The 18,891-nt window shown below is 32.9% G+C and overlaps 2 protein-coding genes across 3 annotated transcripts; one reads left to right on the forward strand and one right to left on the reverse strand.

Moving 5' to 3' along the window:
* The first annotated feature begins 5,308 nt into the window (after positions 1 to 5,308).
* LOC148597382 (phospholipase A and acyltransferase 3-like) lies at positions 5,309 to 17,015 on the forward strand. Of its 2 annotated transcripts, XM_088563576.1 has the most exons (6): positions 5,309 to 5,336; positions 9,092 to 9,107; positions 13,941 to 14,063; positions 15,416 to 15,548; positions 16,140 to 16,269; positions 16,751 to 17,015. In XM_088563576.1, exons 1-6 carry the CDS (start codon positions 5,322 to 5,324, stop codon positions 16,835 to 16,837), a joined length of 504 nt encoding a protein of 167 aa, XP_088419702.1. In that variant the 5' UTR covers positions 5,309 to 5,321; the 3' UTR covers positions 16,838 to 17,015. The 2 variants fall into 2 exon arrangements, with proteins under 2 accessions (XP_088419702.1, XP_088419703.1); XM_088563577.1 differs by lacking the exons at positions 5,309 to 5,336; positions 9,092 to 9,107 and adding an exon at positions 10,960 to 11,099.
* On the reverse strand, positions 9,489 to 11,036 carry LOC148597383 (uncharacterized). The gene is made up of 2 exons (XM_088563575.1): positions 10,902 to 11,036; positions 9,489 to 10,436 (listed from the first exon to the last, which is right to left on the reverse strand). The coding sequence occupies exon 2, from the start codon at positions 10,417 to 10,419 to the stop codon at positions 9,631 to 9,633; it is 789 nt and encodes a 262-aa protein (XP_088419701.1). The 5' UTR covers positions 10,420 to 10,436; positions 10,902 to 11,036; the 3' UTR covers positions 9,489 to 9,630.
* Positions 17,016 to 18,891: the final 1,876 nt, after the last annotated feature.

Consider the following 18,891-nt stretch of genomic DNA (forward strand, 5'->3'; position numbering starts at 1 on the left):
CTTTCTGATCAGACCAGCTATAAAGTCAGCCTCATAAGAGTGAAGGAATAGGTCAGCTAGTAAAGGAGCACAATTTGTTCCCATTGGAAGAAAAACACGTCCACCACACTGGACAAATATGTTGTCGCTTAAAAATTCCAGCATTTTTAAAATATCTTCCTTTGTATATTTTGAAGATGATTTGGAATTATTTCTTACAAAGTATGAGGATTCCTACCAAGAACTATATATTTGTATCTAGGTGTACCATCCTTTTTGGAAAAACAACGATGTATAATGTTTTTAAGTCGGGATTTTAACTGAGTATGGGGAATAGAAGTATACAGTGTTGAAAAATCATAGGTTTTAATGCTATTATATTCAGATAATAGTCTTGAACTGATTGTCTTCAAAAGATCTTTTTAATTTTTCAGGATCCACATTGAATTAATACCACTACGGGAGTAACAAGTGTTGTGGTAGGACTGTAGACCCTCTTTGACAGTTGTGAGTATAGAAGTTAAACGTTTTAAAAGAGGTTTGGTGGTACATGTTGCAGATCCAGCTATGAAACGTTGTTTGTATGGATTCTTGTGAAGTTTAGGAATCCAATACATAGACGGTAAATCACAATCATCTTCCTTGGTATAGAGACCAAAAGAGGATAGCACAGATTTATGGTTTTCCACAATCTCTTCTTTGGAAAGAGTGGTAGTAGTGTATGTCTTATCACTGCTATTATTTTCTACGTCTACCCCTGATAATAAACATTGGATATAAATCGTTTTGCAGACACAAACAATGTTGTTTTGGGCTTTGTCTGCTGGTACGACAGCATATTTGTCATGTATAGTGGACAATGTTTTTGCTACATCGGGGTCTTTGAAAACTGATGTAGCCTTGGCACTCATTGACCTACTTAAAACTTTCATTCGTTTCAAAATTAAAGACTTCACGGCCTTCAACCACTCTGACAGAGAATCAATGTCTTCTTGTTCTCGTTTTATCCATTTTCTTGCATAGTCCTCGACTGCATTCATAAGAACTTAAATTAAAAAAGTTATTATTCCAATTTATGGAGCGTGGTTCACGGTACTTGGGACCTTTTTATAAGGATATTACGCAGAGATTCGTTTTCGATAATGATTAAATATCCCGTAACGACTTGACCAGAAGGACCATATTTGAATGGATAGGTTTTGCAAGAACAGTCAGGTGGTTTAGCCTTGAAGTCATCAATCTCGGGGTTCTGCAATAGCCATTTATAATTGAAAATTGTGTATGTAATGGGTGAAGTATAGGAATATGAAATAATTGGTATGGATTTGTCTTTGAAATATGGTGGAATTTTGCTCGTGACGTTTTTGTGATTGAGGTTGTTAGCCAACTTAATTGCATCTTTACCTTTGTTGACAAATTATCGTTTTTCTTCATCTTGACTTTTCACACAAACGGGTTTATAGAGTCTATGGAAACCAATATCCAAAATGATGGCAACAAGTCTGTATATTGATGAGTTTGGGTCAGAAACAGGAGTGTCAAGACTTGTTTTTAAAGGGAGTGTAGTAGAGTGAGAGGTATAGAATAAAGTTTAGTTCTAATGTGATGAAGTCAAAGAGGTTTTTGTATGAATGGAAGGAGACCATCTATGGAAACATCATGTAACTTAGGTAACTTATAGTGGCGATGTCCATGACTCCTTTCACGTCTTCGATTTTTGTCAAATAAATTCATCACATTTATGCAATTGTTATATTGGCTTGAAATGTTTCCAACACTGTTGATGTTGTCATCGCATCCGTAAGATTTTTCAGTACCTAGTCTGCGCATCCAGTACTCCTCTCTTTCCCTACGATAGTTTTTACTTAGAATGGGACTGTTCGTAGGATGGTATTTTTTTTCTACAATACGACATTTTATAGAGAGGATTGAATGATCTTGTTGATTAAAGCGTTGATAAACTGTCTGGAATTTGGTGGCGTTAATTCCCGAACGATGACCGCACATTCTTTTGTTTAATCGGTCTTGTTGCATTCTAAGTCATATATTAAGTTTGTTGCTTTGCAACGTAAGTCATCGTGACTTCTTGTATGTAAGGTTTTGTTTGTAAGGAAACTGGAGAAGTAAAAGTCGGTTATAAGAATGTTGTAAGTTTTGCAATTTTTAATTCCACATTTTGACATGGTAAATGGGGTTCGTCATCGTTATAGCCAAATATATTATTTGAACTGATGGAACATGGTTTGATCATTTTCAAAACAGTCAGAATTGTTGTAATATAATTTATGGTCTGTAGACTGAACGTGTGATTGGGTACTTTTAGTTGAATTAGTCGGGGCACTTTCACTGGTCTCATTTGGAGTTGTTGCATGATTTTTATAGTTTTCGGATTCCAACCAACTAGATGCCTCTTGTCCATTGACCCTATGTTTGCTCTTCATATTACTATGTACATCGTTCTAATCATGCAACAAAATGAATTTTAATCCTTGATATATTTTCAACAGTTTAAAAAAGTTTAAAAGGTGCTAATTCAAGGTCAGGGAAAAATAAGGAAAGTGTGTTTTCTCGCCAAATTTATATTACTTATATTTCAAAAACGAGATCATTGTCCTAACATTTATTTTTTTTTTTTTTTTTTTTTTTTGTTGTTGTTGTTTTGGGTGGGAGAGGGTTAATTTTGTTCACGTCAAATTGTCTACTTTTTTTTTATTAAAACGTACAACATTATTTAACAACAATAGAAAGGTACAAGAAATATTTAGCGTTTAACAGCAGTGATGTTCACAAACAGTAACTGTGCTATTACTAAACAACAGTGGAACATTATGTGTGTTATATATGTCTCCTCAAACCAAAGAGACTCAAACCAATCAAAAACAAAACCCCAATTTAACAAAGATACCAGTATATGATCTGATATTGCTGTTCCATACTGTTATAAGACTTCTTTGCAGAGATCAAGTTATGTATGTCACTTTTCCCCTAAATTTCTCTGCGTTGAAGTGATAGAAGCGAGAAGTGTGGTTATTTCACCGTGTAATTGATTTGTATTTCTCGCGCTGAATAACGGTTGTGTATTTATTGCAAAATACAAATTAATATACATCCGTCCATCCACAGAACGAATATTGCCCCCTGCAAAATATAATTCAAAACACATTTTTAAGTAATACGTAAAAGATTTACCTAATTTTTCATTAACACCATTTTTCGGTACATAGTTATATTCTGCGCAACCATACTGACTATCTATTTCATTTTGGTTTTTTAGTTTACTACATCGTGTAATAAGATGGACTCTATTTTCTTTTTTTACGTTCGGGTCATCTTTCTTGGATTTTTTTAATTCTTTTAATATCCCATTGCTAACGTTCGGTATATTTTTTGCCAATATTAAAAAAAAATATGATTTAACAATGAATGTTTTTTAGTGTACATAATCCAGTGAATGGCATGATTACTTATATTTTGTAATATTAAAAGATGCAATATTCGTTTACAGCTGATGTTTGTACATTAACATGTACTAATCAGTCATATTGATCTTAAAATAAACTTTATCAAAAGCAATTTGGCATGAATTGTTCAAAGTGGCCTATCATCATTAGTATTTAAGTAGCTATCTTTGTAAGAATCATGCAAAATCTGAAAAATGTGATACACCCCACAAAAGGCTACACATTTTTATTTTTGTAATTCAGTTGTTTTATGGCATGTATGGGTGTATATTATGAAATTTGTAATTATTCATTCCGATCTGCCTGCTCTTAGGAGATAATCAACATTGGAAATCCAGTAGATTATATTGTATTTGAGTGTCATTTACAGAGTTATCACCCTTAATTTTGAAATCTACAATGCATTCTATATAATTTTTATCTCCTATAAGCACGGGTTATATGAAAAACTAAATGTTAATTTCTCTTTACTCAAGAATTTTGTTTTACAAAATATCAAAAACAAACATATGCATGATTCTTAGCTTGAGTGCTACTTACCAACAAAACAATTCTGATAATTGATGTAATTAAACAAAGACAATTTAAACATTGTCAGTCACATTTTAAGAAAAGTGATTTGCATAGAGCTGTCTCTTGAATTTTGGTTTATATCTATAAAACTTGGTTAATTTAAGAACTAACATGTATGTGCCCACTACTAAATTAAGCTGAACTAAACATGACTCTTTCGCGTACGTGACTGACAACGAATATATCTTGAAATATTTCATTTAAACATGGCGGCGACCTAAAGTCATGTGATGTTTTGAAACAATGATATTTGTCAAATTATATTATCTCGACACAACAGGAGCGAAAATATAGGTCAATAAGTTTGATTTTATAATCTTACCTAGACTGGCATACGTGATTAACAACAAAGTTTTTTATGAATGTATTTGTTTGTTTTTTAGTCTTGTTGTAATCTTAATAACAAAAAAGCATATCATATCCATAACCGGGTTAATTTCGAATCACCTACATCCAAACAAAATTAAAATCAGTAAAAGTAACAAACTTAAAACCATTTATATTGATCTAAATCGCAAAATAAAGTATATTTGTTAACTATGATTTTATTTTTGATCAATTCATATGATATATTTGTAGCTACAAATATAGCACTCGAAAGTTTTAATGAGTAAAAATACACATATGTCAAGTATCACATTCAGTTTCAAAGAAGGTTCTGTTCTTGTCGTCTGATGTTTTGCAATATTCATAGTTGTTATAATGATTGACTAGGATTGTATGTCAACTGTTTCTTTCATTGTGTACAAATTTGAACCTAATATATAGATCCACTGACGAAATGTGAAAACTATTTATCGCTTACCCCTTTAAAGGGGTAAAAATGGTTAATGAAAATGCAATGTTTTTTTTTAATTACACCAAATAAAATATACTTTATTTTGATCATGTAAAATACTGTTCAATGTGTGCGAAAAAGGGGACGCAATATATTTTGAAATGAATTTAAAGAGACACTTTTGTAACCAAACAAATGTAATTCAACCTAAAACATGTCGCCAGAGCCGTAGTCATTAGGGATATGTATTTTCAAACTCATTGGGACGTGTTAATGAGTCACCTTGTGTATATGGAAAATAATCCGTCAGTATACTTTGTAAGAACTATTGTTTTTCTATTTGTCTTTATCTAGTTCTCAGAAGTTCAAATTATTTAAAAATATATAAACGGGATTCTGTTGAATATTGACATTTTTATGGGAATGTAGGGTTTGATTTGTACCGTCCCTTACCTTGGGGCTGAGAACTTTAAAGCCGACCTTTGTTTTAACTTATTGCAAATTTTATTTCAGGTTCAAAGAACTTGAAAATGCTGTATGTAGGGGTACGTAGATCTTCACAATAAAATCGACATCGAGTGGGACAAAATGCCTTGTGAGAAAAGCAATATTTTCATATAAGGATGCTACATTTTAATCTTTACAGGCCATCTGGTCACTATGAAAGATAGTGCTGCATGGTAAAATTATTACTAATCTATCAGTTTGCAGCAGTGTTGACATTTCGAGGATCTTAACAGTTGCTAGAATGTGATTTCTGCAAATAAATATATTTCAATGTTTACTTATCAATGTTTATTGTTATCAAGACAGTTTATAAGTGTGTAAACTGGCAAACACCTGAACACCTACGTGAACATTCAATTTTATGTAAACATATATGTTTATCAATTTGATTAATACAACATGATAACTTGGTTAAACGAATTCATTGGTTAAAAAGGCGATAATTTTAGAATAAATGCTGATAAAGTATCAAATAAAAGAAAAAAATGTCTATTTGATCAAACTCAAATACACATTTCTTTTACAGGTAAGAAATTATTCATTGATAGTTGCTGTATGTATGATATTCATCCCTATTTGTACCTTTCATACTTTTCACTGAGTACAAAATGTAATTGTTGGATGCTCTCAATGTGATCCATCTAATAAAAAAACAATGTTTAGCAAAATGTTTTCCAATATCATGACAGTCCGACATCATGCAATTTCTGAGAATTGATTGGATTTATCCACGACAAGAAACTTAGACTAGATTTTGTTTTCTTTTTTTATAACCATTATTTCTATAAAGAAAAGTCAAGACTTTGATAAGCGTACAGCAGAACTGTTGAGCTAGGCAGCAACTTTATTTTAAAAAAATACCGCTAAACACAATGGACACATTAGTAAGAATTGTTCTAATTAAATGATTTAAGGTATAAACCATCATTGAGATCCGTTTATTTTTACCTTTGCAAATGATTGGAAAACTTTTGAATAGAAGCATTGTGCAGGATGATAACATCTTTTTATGGGTTGATAGTTTCACTACGAACAAACAAGTGCAAATATATTTGTAGTAGATAAGTCGATGAAAAAATACAACACGAGGTAAATAAACTGTACTTTTAGCTTCTACGCTTTGAAACGTGAATACATAGTCAATTTGATTCTTTAAAAGAATAGCTTTGGGTTTCTAAAAAAGCAGAGAACGCTTACCCTACCGGTGCACCAGGTCCATGCTTCCAGTTCAAGTTTCTCATTTGCTTTTGTTACATTTTATGTATGAGTCAAAGTTACTTAATATTCTTTATTGCGTATGTCTGTTTTTTTATGTCTTGTTTTTGTTTTCAGATTAAAAAAAGATGCTGATGCATGATGGATTTTAAGTAAAGAAACTATTTATTCAACGAGTGATAGTTTTCCTTTCCTCGTTTGTCCACCCCGGACTTTACTTTTTATGAGCAACTCGGCGGGTGTTTCTAGAAAAGCAGAGGACGCTTACCCTACCGGGGCACCTGGTCTATGCTCCCAGTTTTAAGTGGAGTCCGAGTTGCTCATTTGCCTTTGTTACTTTGTATGTATGATTTTAGTTAATTCTAACAGATTGGCCTCTAGAACAGGGTAATGTTGCTACAAGATTGAAGTAATCACTACAGAAGTTTTTTGGTCGTCATCATGAATTCGTTGATCGTTACAGTGTATCTATCCACGCCATGAAAACTGATTTGTTCAACGTGTCATAGTTTTCCATTCCTCTTTCTCCAACCCCGGACATGATTTTTTATGAGGAACTGATGTCTCTAGAAAAGCAGAGGACGCATACTCTACCGGTGCACCTGGTCCATGCTCCCAGTTTTTAGTGGAGTCCGAGATGCTCATTTGCTTTTGTCACTTTGTATGTATTATTTTATTTACTTTATGTTCTTTGCTGTGTATGGTCTTTGTCAATGGATTGCACTTTTTTATTACTGCTAGAACCTTGGTTCTCTTGATTACTCTTTCATAAATACTGATCAATAAATTTATCATTATATACTAAGCGCTTCCTCCAAACATTTAACATTAATTAAATAAAGAAGTTTTTAGTACACCACTGGAACGCGTAACGTTCCTAATCCCACGCACAAGAAGCACACGAAACAACCACACGAACCACACGATGCACGAAAGCCACACAAAACAAGTTGCACAAAGCAAGAAATATGAATTATCGTGTCGGCCGGAAGTATTCATCTGAGTTATTGGTACATTTCGAAATCTAACTTGCGAAACGAAATTAATAATTGATGATGGTATCCTCTGTATTTCTGTTCGTCGAATTTTTACTGATTTCTAACATCTTAAATGTTGTTTAACATTGATTTGTATTATGCTTAAATAAACACTTTCGATATTTACAATGTCCAGGTATGTTCTGATATATATCACGTTCATGTTCATTATATATCGTACGTTGCTAAAACATTTGCATTGCCCTAGATAATGACAATGTTGAAATTTCATAAAATTGAAACAAAATTCCCAAATTTTCTGTTAAGAAAGGTGTTTTTACCATACCATCATATTGCTTTGTATATGAAATAAATACTATTCTTATGAGAAGAATGCCATATATGATGAATTTGGTTAATTATGAACATATTTTCCTTGTTCGAGGAGAATAAAAATATCAATATTTCATAAAGAGTTGACAAAAATACTTTATTGTGAGATAATTAAGCTATTTTAACTGTTGTGGTTCTTTCTTATATGTCTAAAACAGAAACATTGCATTGTTGATATATAAATTGTCTATTTTCATACTACATGGTACATTCCGGAACATTTCCATTTGTCTGGAAGTTAAGCGATATTGAATTTGTATAATATTGGGGTAATATATGCTCAATTTTTAGATACCGGTATATATCTGAAGGGATTTGGTCAACGTTTCGCTTACTGGTAGTTACAATTTCTTCAAAATAAGTATAATGAACACTTATTTAACTTTATATCAAATGACGCAAATTTGGTTGTTCCATCAGCGGGATTCGAGTCCCTTCTCTTCTCTAACATCTATGGCACCATCGCTATAGACCAGTCGGCTTACATATATATAATTATGTCAAAAACTGTTTTGGACAATTTGAAGCCTATTTGTTTGCATCTTTTTAAACACCGTTTGCTCATTACTACTGAATAATTTTACAAGATAACATAATGATCTACCTTGATGCAACTGTGATAGCATGATAATCACATTAAAAGCGCATACATTAGAATACGCTAATTTCATTGGATGAACGGCTTCACAGTTGCATATAATAAAGTTTGATAAATGAATGGTGTTTATCAAAAGCTTGATTCAAAAACTTAACAGGTTTCGTACCAAAGTACAGATGAACTATATAACCTTCTGTGGATTTGTTGATCTATCTGTCAAATCTGAAATCCAAAAATATACGTACCTGACCTTGTGCTTTTTAAAAAACAAAGATAATGAAAGTAGACATATTTCAGTTGCTAACATTCATAGCCTCATAAACCCCAAAAGGGTGTCCGCGTTTTCCTCTATGGCTCATGAATTTAAACATCTAAATCATCGACAGAATATTTAGACGTTTCGTACAAATAATAAATATCAATGATTTATAGCCTGCTTGAAAACTTTAATAATATTTCTATTCATAAAGATGAAGTTACTTGCATTTCTTAAATTTTTATCAGAAAATCTGTTTTGTTTGAAAGGTTTTCTAATGAGTTGATCTTATAAATATTTATTTTTTATATCTTGTTAGATAGAGCAATTGAAATATTTTGGTCTTTTTTTCAGGTCAAAGGACAATACGGTATTAAGTTTGTTAATACTGCTTGAACAATCATAGCAACCATATTTCATTTGCAAAATATGAGGGGAATCTAAGTACCATGAGTATATTGGTATAACCATTTTACATGAGCTAACAACGTATGGTCCAGTACATGGTCTTGTCGGTCATAAGAATGTCTGCATAAAAATGATGTAGTAACAGAGGATGTCGCAAACGTCTGAATTTCCTATCATAATATCACTAGTAGGCGGGATGCATTCTATAGCTTTGCGTTCAGTTTGTCCAGCTGCTCAAGACATTTAAAAAATACATAGTAAGATATGAAGATATTGTACGCAAAATCATATTTATACGTATAAAGGGGGGGGGCTTTGAAAAAAAAGATGTAAGAATACGAGACAATTGGATATATTTTTTATTATTATTATAACAGTTACCTTGGCAAACGAGGTATATAATTAACGTCATTTATAACTCAAAAGTTAGTACCAAACGACATATACTGTCTCTCCTAGTTTTAATTTTTTGTCATTTTTAAAATTCAAGCTTCCTTTTCTAGTTCGTTGATGATATCAGTTAATTGCTTAGCACGTTCGGTTAATTTACCTTTGTGTAAGTCGATCCCACTATCAACGATTGTTCCAATATCAATAACAATTGATAAAGCAGCAAATACCCCACCAGCGATTCTTAAGCCCTTTGCGGCCGATGATGCCACTCTAGCTCCAGTCCCTGCAACTCTTACTGCAACGCTTGTTCCCTCAGTCGCAGCTTCAGTCGTTGCTCTAATGCAGTTGGCGACGGGTGCAAGAGAACGGACGCAGGTACACACTTTTACCGTTGTAATAACGATATTTGCTAAATCACAACAGACACCAATACACTGCGCAAGGTAATGTTCAACAACTGGACGGATCTGCTCACTTGCTTGGATAAGATTGTCGATCAAAACTGCAAACTCCTCAATATCTGATTTATACAGCTTCAGTAACTTCTCGGCATCTTTGCATTTTTTTTTTACAATAAAATATTTCGCAATTCCATGACTGATAGAAGCCCCTCCAGAGACAGCACCTACTGCAGCACCAGCTATGGTTAATCCTAAAGATGCCCCAAAAGTAAAAGGTGACAGAGCAATGCCAGCTATCGCAAGGCCACCACCAACGATGCCAGTTGACGAGTACACTATCTTTCCAACGCGCTCACGTTTGTCTTCCTCTATGACGTCGTCGCGAATTTGTTTCAGTTGTTTGATGATCTCGCTTCTCTTGCATTTTATTTTGTCAAATTCAATTTTCAATTTCTGAATATCGCCTGTATATTGTGGCATCCTGTCTTATTATAGTCCTAAAAAGGTTACAATGTATCAAACTTTTACATATCATAGAGTAATCAAGATAATCAAGTTTCTAGCGGAAATCAAAAGAATGTAATTCAGGGACAATGACCAGACAAGAAAAACTAACAAAACAAGAAAACATCGATAAAAACCAAAACAATGTGTACAAAGCAAAAACAAATAATAATAAATTAGTGACTCGGTCTCCACAAAAATAATAATAACGATGTGTAATACAAAGAATCTGAAATTTTGTATTTGCATACGGTCTACCATTTCAAAAGTTTCATTAAATTATCTAATTTAAAAAGTGATATAACAATGATTAAAATAATAATACTACTAAAGTTTAAGAAAAAATGATTATTTATCATGATGTTTTTGAAAAAAAATAGAGCTGCCATATTTCTGTACCTTAAAAAAATAATTTTAAAATTCTGATAAAAGTAGCGTGTTTTACGTGAAATGCTTACCGTACGTGACCATCGGTGCAGTTGTCCCAAATACCAATATCGACGGTGTTGTCTGATTTATAGACATTTGTTATCTTTGGGTTGTAACCTGTAAGAATTTATATAGTTTCGGGGGAAAGTTTCCTTACAATAAATCGTTTTACATTTAATATTTGAGCTGTAAACTGGAATTCAATAGATGAAAGACAAATTATACAGGTAAGATATTTGTTAAAATGAAAATGTCTATGTCAGTGGTTATCATACTTTTATGTAAAAAATAAAATAAAAACATAAAGATTGCAAAACATAACGTCATGACTTCTTTTCAAATGTCTTGTTGACAAAACAGATAACATCAATCGCGTCTTTGTTTCTTTTATTAAGGAAGAAATATGTTACAATACAAAAATAACATTCAAGTATCAATTAATCCAGTAGTAACAGATTCGGTGCAATATTGAATCATTTTGAATAAATGTACATAAATTGATTGATCAATTTGTGTTTCTCGCCAAAGCAGCAATATTTCAGTTGAATAATGGCAATAAACATGAAATGTATGTTAAAATGAATATGAAATGAAGATGCAATGAAAAATGGAATTAGACACAAGGACATTGACTCTTTTTGATTGCCAATGAAAATAAGAAGAGTTGGGTAGGGTAGGGCAATAATTCCTCCTGTACCGAACCCGAAGTTCCTTCTCCTGCCGATTACCACAGCACAGTTTTTTACACGTGATGAACGTGGGATTTCTCCCAACACGTTGCAACACTTTGGTCTGGGGTCAGGTCTTTCGTATTATGGCCTGACGACCCCAGCATGTAGCATGTCCGGTGTACTACTTGGGGCATACAACCCAGTAACTCTGTGGACAAAGCACCCTAGCCCTCGGCCAGGATTCTGGACGCTATTTAGTCGCCTTTTACAACAAGCTAAGCACTGCTGCAGGTTTATTCTTTTGATATTCACTGGGCTAGATGTACATACATGTACAAATTATGTTTGCCTCAATATAAACGTTGAAATAATCATGAACCAAAAAAATTGCATCACGCAGAACAAGTATATTGATTTTTGAATAATAAATTATTTTACACTTTACACATTTTATTCAAATCGTTTATTGTTTAAGGATGACATTGAAAGATAATGGTCCGAGTATTTCAAATAATCCTTCATTCTGACATGAAAATTCCCATGGGGTTTCAATGATCTTGTTTTTGGAGACTCTCACAGGAAAATGGAATAAGAATTTTTTGGTGCAGAAAGGGAAATAATTAATGTCAGATATGTGCATGAGAATGCAATTTTAAGGCTTTTAAATTAACTTATGCAAAATTTTTCTATACATGTATCACTTGATGACTCTTCTAAAAAATTCTTTGTGTATTATGGTAAATTTTATTTATGTTCCAATTCTGCTTCCCATGTTTCCTCTTTAAGATTAAAATTAGAACGAAAAATTGTGCTGTGCTCGTTATTTTTTTTCTCACAATTAATTTCAGTAGCATCCGCCATCAATGGATAAAAACGTCAATGCAAACATTTCCTATGTATATGGATGTTATGGTGGGAGATGATTTATAGCTTGAAATAATGGGAATGTTTAAAAGAGCAATCAAGGGAATCAAGGTTATAGCAGTAATCAAATGAATGTAATCCAGGGACAAAGACCAGACATGGAAAACAGACATACACAACAAAGAACATACAGTAACTAAAATCATACATCCAGGGTAACAAAAGCAAATGAGCTACTCGGACTCTACTAAAAACAGGGAGCATGAACCAGGTGCACCGGTAGGGTAAGCGTCCTCTGCTTTTCTAGACACACCCGCCGAGTTGCCCATAAAAAGCCAAGTCCGGGGTAGACAAACCAAACGAGGAAAGGAAAACTATTACCCGTTGAATAAATCAGTTTTCATGGTGCAGATGGATACACCATAACGATCCACGAGTTCATGATGACGACCATAGAACTTCTGTAGTAATGACTTCAACCTTGTAGCAACATAATCCTGTTCCAGAAGCCTATTTGTTAGAGTTCTAGTGCGATATAAAAAGTCTGCGTAGTTTCGGCAAGCTCTGGCATAACGTATGAGTTGTGATATGGACACTCCATACGCAGGTGCTGAAGGGATGTTGCCAAAGATGAAAGAAAAGTTGACAATTCTGAATGAAAAGTCATCACGTTTGTCGTAAAGTTTGGTAAACATTTTCCCTTTACCATCGATTTCTAAGTGTAGGTCAAGATATGAGGCTGACTTCCTAGTGTCTGTAGTATCCTTTATCTCAAGTTCTTTTGGGTAGATGCGATGTATCAAATCCCTGAAATTAGGATTGTTTAAAGATAACACGTCATCTATATAGCGGAAACTGAGATTGAAGGATCTAGCCGAACGATATTACTTCTGTTTTGAATGACGTAAATGCAAAATAACACATGCTATGTCTCATGCTCACATCTGTAGTAGAAGCATCTAATAGATCGTAAAACATACCGCATATCGGGAAATGTTTGCAGCATTTCTATTTTTGTCGAATTACAAGACTACAAAGGAACCACAAAAAGTAAATCATGTTTACCGAAAATAACTCGAGCTTTTCGAAGTTCTACGATTAAAGGGGAGATGCACGGTTTTGACACCGAAACGCAAGCACGTTGTTCCGAAAATAGTTATAAAGTAAGAGGAAGCTGTACTCGATATGATACTTCCCAATCGCCTGTATTATTTAGGAATAACACACTAGAACTAACTGGTCAGATAAATCCTTTTATTTCCTTATTTTGTGTCTCATTATATATATCTATCTCAAAATATTTTAACTTCAACACACGTCAATCTTCATTAAACACAAAGAAAGAGTATTCAATGGTACCAAGATTGTGGTAATCAAAAGATTACACAAACATGAAAAGACGCATACAACAACGATCATGACATACTCAAAATAACATGTACTAAGAAACAAAAGAAAATGAGCACATATCATTTATGGTGTAAAACATACCTGATTGATCAAAACAAATTTGCTTTTATTTTGAATTTCCAGATATGGGACAGCAGGTATCAACAGATAAGAACAACAGGAATGTTTTGAAAAATGCAAAGCCCGGAGATCTTATTCGAATGAAAAGGCTAGGTGGAGTGTACTTCCATTGGGCAGTTTATATTGGTATGGCGGCTTTTGTTTGTTTTTATTTTCCCCATATCTTGGCTGGTTTATAAAATCACTTTATAATTTAAATTACTTTTATTTTAATTTTGTAGCAACTCATAAACACATTTTATTTCAATTCCTTGAAATTAACGCTTCAAAGAAATGGATGAAATTAACAAAAACGCCTAGGTAATTGCTGGTAGCAAAATGTCTACGCCTTTAAATGTAATCAGGAATGTTGCTATGACGAGTAAATGTTTTGAGTCAGTGACAGAGTATAGAACCTATTTCTATTGATAGCTGTAAATATGAAAAAAAAATTATGTATTACTGTTGAAGTACAATTGAAAATCACATTTTGGAAGATAATCAAAAGTAATACCCCAACCCCTTTAATACATTTCTCAAATTTAGTTGAAAACAAATTAATCTTGACAAAATTAGAGATAAAGGACACAACCGACTCACTTAAGTCTGCCTCTTATCTTTACCTACACCTCAAAATAAAAAAAACCGGAACATCTTTCAGCTAAACTCTATGACATATGCGACAGAGACTTTCCGATAACCAACTATTCTTTTTCTGTGAGGTAACATTTCAGCACATCATATAAGTATTGTCTCTATGCATTGCATCAATCACATCGATTGTCTAAATATATCTTGGTGTCTAACGCTACAGTCCTTGAACCGATCCGCGCAACGATTTGACGAATCCATTACCGTTGACTGATTGATCGCAAACGAATCGATGACCGCAGATTTGTTATGTAAAATGACGCAAGATCTGTTTGAAATAAATCGGTTTGACGGATCGATGACTGATTGCAATTTTTGTTGCACGGATCGGTTCAGGTACTGTAACAGTACTATGATATGTATGTTGCCCAAAAGTCGCCTTTTAAAATGTTCTTCAGTCGTCACTTCGACCTAACTGGGTGTCCGTTTCTTATATGACCATCGACTTCTATCTTTAACTGACATTATCCCACTACCAACGCGTCTGTACTTGCGCATTGATTTGTCCACTTATTCTCGTTTCTCTTTCCCGTCTTTTTTTAAATATCATAATCCAGACAATTTTGTTTTATGTATGAAAGGTTCATGTCGATTAATTGTTTACGTCCACGGATTGACACAAATGTTTTTAATATTTTGTTATAAGCATACATCTAGGCATCTTAAGTGGTAAAATGTAGGGTTGTACTAAAACAAATAGTACAAAACATTCCTTTTCGGAACCCTATTTATTACATTCAGGATATAAAGGAACAAATGTTAAAATGATCATAATTAAGACCTTTCTTTTTAGATATACATTTTAATATCAATTTATAGATGTAAAAATTTACATTTTCGTTACCAAGGTGATGGCAAATTAATACACAGAGGCAGTACTGGTAACGGGAAATCATCGGCATCAATTGTAGAAAGTACGTTTGAAGAAGCTGTCAGAGACTCAAAAGCCGAGATCGACAATTACCTTGACAACAAATTCAGGTTTATAAAATATATAAATAATATGATATTTCTATTTGTCGAGATTAAGATATGACGAATGGTACCTTATTCTTATATTTCCCATATATGACGTTTGGTTATGTTATAGAAAAATATATCAGCAAATCAAATACTCAAAAGATACACCGTGCACTATTTTCATGAAATGTTCCTTCAATTCGACTAATACAAGGGAACATTCTAATGTAATTCAGGAAAGTGATAACACGCAGAAATGAAAGTTATCTTGAGGCAAATAGGTTTTCTAGCACGCATGGAAAGAATTTGGATTGATACAACATACGACACGGACTATTTCACTAAATCTATGAATAGTGTCGTGTTATGGCCAACTGTAGCCTGCTCGTGGAATGAGCGATTTCTAGTCTTTCATTGAAGACCTATGGGTGATCTTGAGCTGACCATGTTTCCTACTTTGACATCCATTTTATGTTATATAAGAAATTACAGGACACATTTTCTACACAATTCAACAAGACCAATTCAAACGATTTAATCAATACGTACTATTAACCAACCAAAACTTTTATAAAATATTCAACAGTATTATGATTTATGATCTAATTTTAGTCATTTTACTGGTACGAAAATTGTGCAAAGGGCAAGAAGACTTTTGACTCAAGACGGATATAGTCTCTTAGAGGATAATTGTGAACATTTTGCAGTTTGGTGTCGTTATGGTCTATACAGGTCTAGACAGGTATATATAAACGTCTAAGAATGTGACGACTCTATTCGCTACACTGTTCCATCGGATCAAATTGATACAGGAAAGATATGCAAACGTATAGAAAGGTCTGAAAAATTCCCAACGATGTTAGAACTGTCAAATTTCTGATGCAAATTTTTGGTCGTTCCCTCCATATATATGTGTGTGTGTGTGTGTGTGTGTGTGTGTGTGTGTGTGTGTGAAACATTACTTGTCTTAGAAGAGTTTCCAGGTTTCTGAAACAACCAGAAAGAACACACACAGGAAAGCTTGGTCTTCTTTGTAACAAAAGTTCAATAATTGACGTCCAGGTCCCACGTACACAGTTTTCTTGCAGAATCATGCCGACAAATCATGTTTTACTGTTTTTTTTTGGGTTTTTTTTTTTTGTTTGTTTGTTTTTTTTTTTTTGCGAATATTTTTTAATATGATTTTGATTATATTCATTTACTATTTTTGTAATACTTTCCAGGTGGATAAACTTATTTCTGGGATTAACGGAATTGACGTAGTTAGTAGTACAATGAAGTCAATTGGAGGGATTTTAAAAGCAATCTGATAAAATGCGTTGCCTAGAACATTTTAATGTAAACAGGACACACAAAAACATAAAACTAAAATTGAACATGATGGTATTTTATACAATTTCGATATTTAACTAAAGGATGTTTCCGTATTCCCTAAGTTTTGTATTTAGTACCTTGATTTTCTATCAATAAAAAAATCTGTGTGTTTAATTTTGTCGTTTTTACTTTTTTATTGATTGTTTTATGACAATCAAGAGTTCATATTTTTTAATGTTTCATCATCATTTTAGTTAAAATTGTACATTTAACTTATGACTGTTGCAATGTATCCCCCTAAAAAAAACACAAAAAAAACACTGAATACATTGACTAATTTCGGTAATATCTTAAGACTAGTTTCATGTGGCTCAATATCATTGCAAGTTTGACAGAATTGAATATAAGTGATTATCCGACTAACTACATGACAATTCTCGGACTAAATACTTTCTCCTCAAATTAACATATGAATAGCATACCTCTATATACCATTGCTTTTTGCTCTATTGCTTAGCTTTAGATTCTATAGTTTTAACATAATAAAAATGAATTGTTAGTGACTGGGTTTTTCATTGTACTCAACATTGTATTAAATTGTATTTAATTGTTGAATGTGTCTGAATGAAGACATTAGAGGTACATATAATAAAACTTTCGATTTGTAAACTAACTGTATTTTTTGGAATATTTCAATGGGCGCGTCATCGTAAGTTGAGAATTCCCAATGATATCACCAGTATCAGGATCGAAAGTAACTGTTGTTATGTTCATCGGTAACCCCATTTTAACTATTTTTATCCGTTTTGATATACAAAAATGGGGTACTACTTTGTTGCGCAAAACATCTAGGAGTGCGACTACACGCTTACAGTCGTGACGTCTTTTTTATTCTAAATACTATTAATCTGTTGACCGATATTTTAAATATATTGAAATTGAGAAATTTTCGTCAAACAGATCAGAGTATTACCGGAAATAACATTTACTTTATTGATAATTTTGTAACATTACAGGGATTTTTCTTAGTTTCATGGAAAATCATTTTTATGTTTTATTTTAATTGCATGAGGTACAAAACAAATGTACCAAACCATATCAAGTTCAGATACAGCCTATGGTAAATGTCTATCATGGTGCAGAAAAATCCACTTTTTTGTAAATGTTGTACAACTTTTAAATTTAATAAAAACATAGTTGATAATGGCGTTAATTATGGTATTTTTTTTTTGGTTTTGTTTTGTTTTGTGTTTGTTTGTTTTTTATGTGACGTCTTGATTCCTTAACTATTTGACTCTACCTTCACCCAAGCATGCATGATTTGTTCGCCACTTTATAACATCAATTTTCTACTAATAAATAATTTCAGTCTACTCCTCTGAAAATAATTCAATCCCATTTTCAATTTATTAACACCTTCATTTTGTAACATTATATGCACTAATTTGCCATTCTGCTGTTCCTGCCAAAAAGGTGCCTACATGAACATCTACATTACTAAATTATATTTTGTCTCATAGTATGATGAGGATTCTCTTCTATTTAAATCACAGGATATCAATGAATGATTTTCATTTCCTTGTACGTATTAGTTTGGTTATTTTATTTTCTTTGTTGTGTGAATCTGTTCTCCTTGTCTTGTATTTGTCCCTAGATTGTGTTCTTATGATTTCCGCTTGAATTTTGGTTCTCTTCCTAGAATTAATATTGTTTTTTTATTTTTTTTATCAGATGGCAATTGATCTCGCTTGAGTTATTAGAATTTTGCAGAGAAAGTTACATTTTAAACACCTTACATTAAAGAAATGTTTTATCTGGACTAAACACTATGGACCTCCTGCGCAAAAAGGGGACACAACTTCATTACCAAACAAAACTCATCAATATATATTTGCATGCAAGAAAACCAGTTCAGGACGAAAGCGTTTGAAAAAATATCCGGCTTGTCATATGGATAAACACAAACAATAAGGTTAGCGGAAGGCTTCTGCTTAAAGGGAATAACATAGAAGAAAACGAATTTTCTTGAAACGAATTGGGGTTAAATAAA

The sequence above is a fragment of the Perna viridis genome, chromosome 15 (assembly GCF_037379345.1).
Source record: "Perna viridis isolate PV_CMFRI_1.1 ecotype Kerala chromosome 15, ASM3737934v1, whole genome shotgun sequence".
NCBI lineage: Eukaryota > Metazoa > Mollusca > Bivalvia > Mytilida > Mytilidae > Perna > Perna viridis.

Coding starts and splice junctions, on each gene's coding strand:
- LOC148597383 (XM_088563575.1), bottom strand. CDS start 10,419: ATGCCACAATATACAGGCGATATTCAGAAATTGAAAATTGAATTTGAC.
- LOC148597382 (XM_088563576.1), top strand. Junction 15,549..16,139: donor TACCTTGACAACAAATTCAG/GTTTATAAAATA, acceptor ATCTAATTTTAG/TCATTTTACTGGTACGAAAA. Junction 16,270..16,750: donor GTCTATACAGGTCTAGACAG/GTATATATAAAC, acceptor AATACTTTCCAG/GTGGATAAACTTATTTCTGG.